Raw genomic sequence first — 10,013 nt, 5'->3', positions numbered from 1 at the left:
TGTGTGGTGCTCGCTTTGCCCAATTTTCTGTTTAATGATTAGCTATTGCAGGGCAGATGCTATGTAGAGAATCAATTAATTTCCTCTAGAAATACTCGAGTGGTGATTTGGCGAAATTTGGAAATACTACTTCTGCATCATGGCATGGATACTCTTAACGGAGATATCATCTATTTATCCAGCCAAAGCGCATATGCGAAGCCTTTGATTCGAGGTAAAAATGGTGCATCGCCTCTCCCTACAAGGTGTTAGTTTTAGCATCTAGTTCTGCATCATGGCTATAAACTGAACTTGGTTCAGTTAAAAACTGCACTGTCCAATTTGGATAGCAAGCTTATATCTGAAAAATGAGTTAGCTAGGCTTAGAATTTTGAGTTGGCCCCTTTACATAAGTTTTAGATAAAGTTCCAAGGTTTCTTTAGAGTATTTATTTGTGTCGTTTGGATGTACGGTTTGAGAGCAGCCATCAATTTAGTTTGCTGTCCCGAAATATATGTTCCTGGGTACATTATTTTGATATGCTCGGAAACGACTACATCTTGCTCCATGTTGTCGGCTCAGCTAGAGTCCTTAATCATGAGGAGATGGGACACGTTGATTGTTAGAGTACACTTGACAGGTGCATTTTGTGAAATTCTAGCGAGAAGATTGATAGCATGCTTGCCTGCTTGTTCTTTTCAGTTCAAATAAATGTTCCTTTTCGTGTTGAATCCAAAGTAGCTAGCGGAGATCAAGTGGAAAGGTTGTTGATTGTCCCAGAGTTCTTGGAACATTTAGTTTGAATAGCCAGTGAGGAATTAAGCATATATTTTCGGCATGAGCCCCTTTAAATTGCTAGATGAGAAAGAATCTTAACTTAATTAATGGGTCTTGTGAATTGGAATATACCATTTAGTTGAACTGATGCAATTTGCGTACTAACAAGTTTTCACTTTCTCGACATGGGCGCAGGGGTGATCGACGCTGACTAGTGCAGCCGGTGGGCGCTGTGCTCTTCAACCACTCAGAGGCGGACTTCTCCGTGAAGCTGGTGGCCATGTTGCATAGATGATTGTCCAGGTGATTTTGATGCCAGAGGTCGCCGAGGTGGAGGACCTCGACGCCACCATTCGGGGGGAGGGAGGATTCGGGTCCACCGGCGTCTAAGCTCCGAGCCTTGGTAGATACATCTAGGGAAGTTGTCTGTTTAGGCCTCCTTTGGTTCATAGGGTAGGAAAATCATAGAAATAGGAAAGTCATAGGAAATGAGATGACATGCATCTCAAATCCTATGAGTAGGAATAGGAAAAGGGATGTCCTTTGATTCACATCATAGGATTTTTTCCATTGAGTCTAGGCTAATGTTTATTTTCCTATGAAATGTGGAGGATAGGAAGAATTCCTCCATAGGCATAGGATTTCATTCCTACAAACCAAAGGGATCTAAAGGAATTTTTCCTATAAAAATCCTAGCCTATGAAATTCCTACAAAATTCCTTCAAACCAAAGGAGGCCTTAGGTTGGTGATGGAACACCAGGGAAGGTACCCACCTTTCGATGATCATTGTGTGTGTTTGATGTTAAATGGAATCTTGAGAATGTTATGTGACGTTGGTTTGGTTTGCACTGGGCATATTTCCATCCATGAATACTACATCTAACTTTTATTTTTTTAATTCCTAAATTATTAGTAGTAGCATGGGAAACAAATGAGCGCTACTAGTAGTTAGGTTAGTAGTAGCGTGGGAAATAAGAAATGAGCACTACTAGTAGTTAGGTTAGTAGTAGCGTGGGATATAAGTGAGCGCTACTAGTAGTTAGGTTAGTAGTAGCGCGGGTGCACCCCGCGCTGCTACTAACTATTAGCTGTAGCGCGAGTACCCGCGCTACTAGTAGAATTTTACCCGCGCTACTAGTAGCCTTTTTTCTAGTAGTGAGAGAAAGGAATCTTCATATCCTAACCGTCAAGCTTGCCTTCCACGCAAAGGAGAATCCCATCCAGACATGGGACAAAGTCTTCTATCTTGTATCTTCATAGCCCAACAGTCCGGCATGTGCATATAGTCCGGCTGTCCGAGGACCCCTTAATCCGGGACTCCCTCAACCGAGTTTGACTTTTGGTTTGGGACAAATGTGGACATGAGAAAGTGGTTGAGGGCTTTGGAGCATATCACTAAGCACTCTGAGCAAGCAAGCCATTAAGCAACACGTCATCCCCTTTTAATAGTACTGACTTTCCTATGGACTCAATGTGATCTTGGATCACTGAAATAGAAAATGTAGAGTCCTGAGCTTTGAGCTTGAGCCAGTCCTTTGTCCTTAGCATCTTGAAAGTGTTCCACATCCTCTTGTCCACGCCACTCCACTGTTGGACTTATCTGACATACACTAGATAAAAGTATTAGTCCAACAAGAGATATGTTGACATTAATTACCAAAATCACCCAGGAAGCACTTGTGCTTTCAGAAACATAACCATCTTTGATTAACGAGCTAGTCAAGTAGAGGCATACTAGGGACATTATGTATTGTCTATGTATTCACACATGTACTAAGTTTCCGATTAATACAATTCTAGCATGAGTAATAAACATTTATCATGATATAAGGAAATATAAGTAACAACTTTATTATTACCTCTAGGGCATATTTCCTTCACCAATGAGGATGATGAACCCCTCCGTGATCGTGTTCCCCTCAGGTGGAGTGCCCGAATAGGGCTCTAGACTGGATCTCGTGGTTGTGGAACTTGCGGTGGCTGGAATTGTGTTTCGTTGACTCCCCTAGGGTTTTTGGAATATTTGGGTATTTATAGAGCTCAGAGGCAGTGTAGGAGACCTATGTGGGCCCCACAATACATCAGGGCGCGCCGGGGCCCTCTGGCGCGCCCTGGTGTATCATGGACCCCACGGGCCTCCCCCGGGTGCTTCCTTGGCTCCCAAGTTGTCTTCTGGTCCAAAAAAAATCTCCAAAAAGTTTTGCTGCGTTTGGATTCCGTTTGGTAGGGATATTCTGTGAAGTAAAAAACAAGCAAAAAACAACAACTCGCACTTGGCACTATGTCGATAGGTTAGTCCCAAAAAATGATGTAAAGTTGTTATAAAATGATCGTAAAACATCCAAGATTGATAATATAACAACATGGAACAGGCAAAAATTATAGATACGTTGGATACATATCATTTTGCTCCTTAGACCATGAGAGTATTGTAGTCTCTTCTTACCGTATGGTGGGCTTTGGGGTTGCTCAAACGTCACTTGTAACACAGTGATCATAACGACAACATATATGTTCATCGGAAAGTTTGACAAGGGACTAGATAGCTCGAGAGTGGGATTTTCTCCTCCGACGATGGAGAGATATTCTTAGGGCCCTCTTGGTGTGAAGACATCCATCATCGTCTAGCAAGACACAGGTGACTACATCACAGGGATGTCGGAACACAATAACGAGAAAGAAGAACAAAACCAGTAACGAGGATTTCAGTATATTGAGCATGGTGTTGACTCAGGAGGATACCGATGCATCCCAGGTTTTGTGAAGTATCACGAATCAAAGGGAACATCGCATTATAACCATAGGTTCACTCAATTATCATCTGTGTGCTCATAGGGATCGATATGGACGTCCACGGTCCCGCAGTCTATCATTGAACGAACAGTTTCGTTCATGTCTATGAGTTATCGAACCTATGGGGTCCCAAGCTTAAAGTAATCACAATCTTCTGAGTGCTATAGGATGATAGTGGTGAGAATATATTTGTGGAATTGTTTCATTAATATTAGGAATAGTTCCAAGAGGATCCAGAAGCGTTTTCGGGTCACAGGAAGGGTTTCGGTGAATATTGGGTAATACCGGGTATTACTGATAAAATATATATAGGTGGAAATAGTTTTTGGAGATGTTAATATATATATATATAGTCTAGAAGTATTTATAGCATTTTATATTTAATTTAAATATCAATGGGCCTAAAAAGGCCAGGAGGTAGAAGGCAACTTGGGCCAAAAAGGCCCAAGTGGGAAAGTGCCTCCTTCCCTAAGGAAGGAGGCCGAATTGGGAGTAGGGGAGGAGTCCAACTACTCCCCATTAGCTCGACGCCCCAAGGAGGATTTCCCTCCTTGGTGGAAGCCCTTCTCTCCCCCTCCAACCTATATATACTCGAGGTATTGGCCACAATTAAATATGCAAGTTTTGAAGCCTCCTCTAGTTCTTCTAGTGCTAGTTCTAGTTGGTCCTAGTTGACTGATCAGAGCTAGGTTAATCCTCTTGTCCTTATAATTAGAAGTCTTGTGTGGTTCTAATCTCCTCCCTCTAATTCCCCAGCGACAATTAGCTCTGGATGGTGAAGTGCTACCGGATCATGAAGGCTACACTCTTGCAACCAAGTAGAGAGGCCGTGCTTTCGGCCTTCGCTTCGAGGGACTGCTCATGGGCGGCATGAGGGATCGTTCATCGACGGTTTGAGGTACTCCAAGTACAATATACACCGACATGTTCTTCTTCCGCTGCAACTCAGTGACGGCAACGATCGTGATCCCAACCTGTTATGCATTTTCACGTTGATCTTGGGTGATCGTAGGCGCAATTTTTTTGTCTTCTACTATGTTTCCCAAAAGTGGTGTCAGAGCAGTTATATGAGTAGGTGTAGGTTGCAATCTAGATCACATGTGATTGTGAGGGTTTATGTTCTTACTATGCTTCCCTTGAGTGTTGCTTTGGTTCAATTTTTTGACAACATGGTGTTGCTTTGTTCCGACAATCGATCGCTCTTGCTGTCGACGATCTACTAACAGTTCCTTGCTTCACCATAGTTGGGAATAGTGAACCATTGCGTACACAAGAGGGTGCCAAGATGGTGGATCTTCTAGGGGGTCACGCGTATTTAACAAAGTTTAGTGTGGGGCTTGAGATTTTTAATTAAGTCTCTTGTTTCACACACCCCGAAACTTAATCTAGCAACAAGAATCATCGCCTAAATTGTGTATGTACGTAGCTAGTATTACTTGTTAAAACTGTTTAATCATATAGCTAAAATTATGCTAAAACCGACTAGAGGACGACTAACTTGGTTTTGCAGGGTATACATATGATGTGGTATAGCCTTCGTCATGATAATGAGTTTATATATGAGATGGTTATATGTTGTAATGTTAAGTGGCCTGCGTGTCAAGGCATGATGGCTGGAGCCATGAGATTTCCATGTTAATGTAAATATTGTAGAGATAGCCACAATCTTGTCTGTTATGAATTGAGTTAATATCATCTATAATCAATTGTAATAAGACAGAGTTTTAATGCGTGATTTTACTCCTTAGACCATGAGAGTATCATAGTCCCTTCTTACCATACGACGGGCTTCAGGGTTGCTCAAATGCCACCTATAACACGGTGATCATAACGGCAACTTATAGGTTCATCGGAAAGTTTGACAAGGGACTAGATTGCTCAAGAGTGGGATTTTCTCCTCCGATGATCCAGAGATATTATTAGGGCCCACTCGGTGTGATGACATCCATCATCGTTTGTCCAGACCCAGGTAACTACGACACGGGGATGCCAGAATACAATAACGAGAAAGAAGAACAAAACCGGTAACGAGGATTTCGGTATAGTGTGCATGGTGATGACTCAGGAGGATACCGATGCATCCCGAGTTTTTTGAAGTATCGCGAAGCAAAGAGAACATCACATGATAACCATAGGTTCACTCAAATATCCTTCTTGCGCTCATATGGATCGATATGGACGTCCACAGTCCCGTTGTAGGTCATTGAACGAACGGTTTCACTCATGTCTATGAGTTACCGAACCTACGGGGTCACAAGCTTAAGGAAATCACGATCCACAGAGTGTTTGTAGGATGGGAGTGATGATAATATATTTTTGTAAATGTTTCATTAATATTTGGAATAGTTCTGAGAGGATCTCGAAGCATTTCGGTGAATATCGGGTGATATCTGGTATTACCGATAAAATATATATAGGTGGAAAAAGTTTCTGGAGATGTTAAAAAATATATAATGGTCTAGAAGTATTTATAACATCTTATATTTAATTTAAATATCAACGGGCTTAAAAAGACTGAGAGGTGGAAGGCAACTTGGGGAAAAAGGCCCAAGTTGGAAAGTGCCTTCTTCCCTAAGGAAGGAGGCTGAATTGGAGCATGGGATGAGTCCAACTCCTTCCCCTTAGGCCGGTGCCACAAGGAGGCTTTACCTCATTGGTGGCAGCCCTCCTCTTCCCCTCCAACCTATATATACTCAAGGTATTGGCCACAATTGAATATAGAAGTTTAGGAGCCTCATCTGGTTCTTCTAGTTATAGTTATAGTTGGTCCTAGTTGACTAATTAGGGCTAGGTCAATCCTATTGTCCTCATAAGTAGAATCCCATTGTTTATCTAATCTCCTCCCTCTAATTCTCCGGCGACGATTAGCTTTGGACGGTGAAGCGCTGCCGGATCGTGAAGGTTGCATGCTTGCAACCAAGTAGAGAGGTCGTGCTTTCGGTCTTTGATTCGAGGAACTGTTCATGCGTAGTACGAGGGATCATTCATCGATAGTTCTTCTTCCACTATAACTCGGTGATGGTAACGATCATGATCCCAAACTGTTATGCATCTTCATATTGATCTTGGGTGATCACAGGCATGGTTTTTTGTTTTTGTTTTCTACTACGTTTACCAACAAGTTGGCCATCATGTCCGGGCGGTAGCGTCTCATAGAAACCTATCCAGGATGCCCATCCACTGGGATGGCAGAACGAAGTTGGGCTCTGGCAACGAGATGTTTTCCCCGCAGGCATGCCAGACGGGATTTGTCAGTCTCGCCAGACCACTCGCACCAAAGTCTATCTCTTCATCATTGGCCATCTTCGTACCGGCCATCTCCACAACGACCTTCTCCGTTGGTTCACACTCGTGTTACTTTCGGCGGCGCTCCCTCCCGGCGGCCTTCTCAGCCTTGCAACTGACCGCCATAGTAGGGACACTGATCGATTCCGCTGAGGCATCGTCCATGCCAGTGGTGGCGGATAGGGTTATCGACGAAGACAACAACGACGACGAAGGTGGACCGGCTGCACGGACGGCGAGCAAGCGAGGAGGTGGGCGTCTGCGCGGACAGAGGGAAATGGAGAACATACACGAGAGGAGTGCGGTCGAAGTGGCAGACTAGTTAATTTTGAGAGGATATGGGATGGGTGCGGCTTGTCGGAGCTGACGTGGCGGAAGCGTCTAGGCGTCCCATATCCGCCCCAGATATGGGTCAGATATGGGAAAAGCCGATCAGGCCGGGAGTTTGTACTAAATTTGCCAGGTCCGATTGGGTGACAGTTTTCTGTCAGGGCAGGCTGCCCGGACATTTGAGATGGATATGGGTTCCAGTTGTACATGCTCTTGGGATGTTATCCAATACTCCTAGTTTAGGATGAAACTCTCATAGCTATGAGGAACAAATGCAAAAAAACAACTAGTGGTTAACTCTTGTACTGCCATTGAGCATCCGAGCTCGTCAGCACGATACTCCCCCATATCTTCATCCGAGCTCGCCAGCAGGCCTCTCCCCCATAGCTTCTCCCCATTTTCAAAACGAAGACATAACAAGGCGCATATGAAACAAAATATGTAATTTTCATTCTCTCATGGCATCTCCAATGACAACTTGCAAATTTTCTCCCGCAAACATGGATGCGGGAGGCCGCCATCCAACACTAGCCACATACATTTTAACCCGCGTTTTAATAAACCAGACAAAGTTCATGCAAACCAACTGACATTCATCAAAATTCGGATAAAAAATAACACAAATCATCCATACATACAATGCAAACTAAGTCTAGTACAACAAGGTCTCAAATTCGACTAGATCCCGGATGTCTAACAAGTTTTTTATGAACGGATCATGTCGACCCACACATACCCCCCCCCTCTCAGCTTCATCCAACAGTGTGTGCACATAAATGGCCGTCCCTCTATCTTGTGGTACACCACGACAGCGCGTGAGGGCTATATATAATGTGTAGACCAACATTAAGTGAATGAATCAATCAATAAATTAAGCAAGTGGAAGAAAAATTTACAATCTCATCCTCTGCAACGTGCAATGGCCACCTTGCCTCGAGCTGACGAACCATGTAACTTGGTTACGCTGATCTGGATAGCGTGCCAACGATACAACAATGACCTCACGTTGTGTGGTTGAATGATGTACATGTCGTAGGGCGCAATATGCTTTCATGCACGAAACTTTTCATGTGCCTCTTCCCAGAAGGACTCCCCTCTGCTCCTGCTTAGAAATCCCCAGATACGACCAACCTTACATCGCACAACAACTCATCCTCCATGGTCGAGTAGCTGACCATCCTTCATACACTAAAAAGTGATATAACATTTAAAAATAAGCTCGGTGGCATTTGACCGAACACCTGTCGGGCGTGGTGTCCGCCATGAAGGTCGTCGATAGGGGCGGAGTGTACATGGGTACAAACGGCTCCAAGGTGGAAAGCTCCATCGAAACGGCAAGCGGACACGTCGATGCTGGTTGCGGACATCCGACAATGGCTCTATGGCAGCTGGAGACGTACAACAACGTCAACGGAGGTGGAGGGTGCGGATGCAAAACAAAGGGAAGAAAGGGCGGAGTGGAAGGAAATGAGAACGAGATGAGGAATTGGACGGGCAGGGGCGTCGGGGTTCTACGTTTTGTGTGTCCAAGCTGTCGCAAACCTCCCTCATTTTGTCTCCAATTTGCGGGAGTAATCGTATCCAGAACGCACTACAGACCGATACAGACCCGTGTTGGATGACTTTCGCCGTCCGGACAGTGCGGCCCAGACATATACAGACGGTTTGCGGGTCCCTCCTGGAGATGTCCTTATGTGTCGAAATCAATGGAGCGTGGAGACCATGGCCCCGGTCCTTTGTAAAGAACACCTATCGTGTGTGTTTAGTGAAGACAAGGACGCCAATACTCGTGGAGCACGCTGAGGCAGAATCCTGTCCTCCATTTGACACGTTCGCCTATCGCATAATCACACGATGCAGCGAATGTATGGCCCCACTGCCGGCCACCACCTCCTCACCATCTACCAACCCAGCTGGAGCCTGCACTGGCCCCCAGTATTCAATCTCGACAGATCAGATCAGACCAGACTCGCAAACCACACACATAAATAATTTCCTTACCGCCAATAGGCAAGCCAGCCACGATCCCTCCAGTCCACTCCAGCCCTCGCCGGTCGCCACCACGACCAATCTCGCCATGGCGATGGCGCCGCCGCGGCTCCTCCTCCTCCTCGCCCTGTTTGCCTGCCTGAGCCTCGTCTCTGCCACCCTGTCGCCCCGGCCGCTCCCACGCACCGACGACGACGGCCTCGCGCGGACCACCGGCAGCTCCTCGTCGTCTTCGGAGCGAGGCGTGGGCGCGCGGACTTGCTGGTACACGGTGCAGATCAAGACGAGCTGCTCCTCTCCGGCGCGCACGTCGGACGCGATCAGCCTGGCGTTCGGGGACGTGTACCGCGACGAGGTGTACGCGGCGCGGCTGGGCGGCGCCGCCGGCGCGTTCGACCGGTGCGCCACCGACACGTTCAAGATCGGGGGGCCCTGCGGGTACGGCGTCTGCTACCTCTACCTCCGCCGCGCCGGCCGCACCGGGTGGACGCCGGAGTGGGTCAGGGTGTACGAGCCCACCGCCCCCAGCGCGCCCTCCACCTTCCGCTACGGCGACCCGCTCCCCAACAACGTCTGGTACGGCTTCAACCGCTGCCCGCGCCTCGCCTCCTCCTCCTCCTCGTCGTCTCCTTCCTCTGCTGCTGGTGCTGCACAGGCGATGTAGCCATGGTCGGAGCAGGTCGTGGCACTCGTGTATGTATGATGGTTTGTGGATCGAGCACGGCGTTTGCCATAGTTGTTAAAAATTACTACATGTGGATTCATTTCTGCTGTGCGTGAGTGATTGCGGCGTGCGCCTGCAATAATCCCGATCGAGATGAAATGCTATATGGTACCACCTACCACGAATAAAACCTCT

At 46.3% G+C, this 10,013-nt stretch overlaps 1 protein-coding gene across 1 annotated transcript; it reads left to right on the top strand.

Annotated features, from left to right (window-relative positions):
- The first annotated feature begins 9,103 nt into the window (after window positions 1–9,103).
- LOC123065072 (embryo-specific protein ATS3A-like) lies at window positions 9,104–9,934 on the top strand. Its single transcript, XM_044488440.1, has one exon. The coding sequence runs from the start codon at window positions 9,243–9,245 to the stop codon at window positions 9,816–9,818; it is 576 nt and encodes a 191-aa protein (XP_044344375.1). The 5' UTR covers window positions 9,104–9,242; the 3' UTR covers window positions 9,819–9,934.
- Window positions 9,935–10,013: the final 79 nt, after the last annotated feature.

Source organism: Triticum aestivum, chromosome 3B (genome assembly GCF_018294505.1).
Source record: "Triticum aestivum cultivar Chinese Spring chromosome 3B, IWGSC CS RefSeq v2.1, whole genome shotgun sequence".
In the NCBI taxonomy this organism is placed as follows: Eukaryota; Viridiplantae; Streptophyta; class Magnoliopsida; order Poales; family Poaceae; genus Triticum; species Triticum aestivum.
This window is presented reverse-complemented; position numbering and strand designations above follow the sequence as displayed.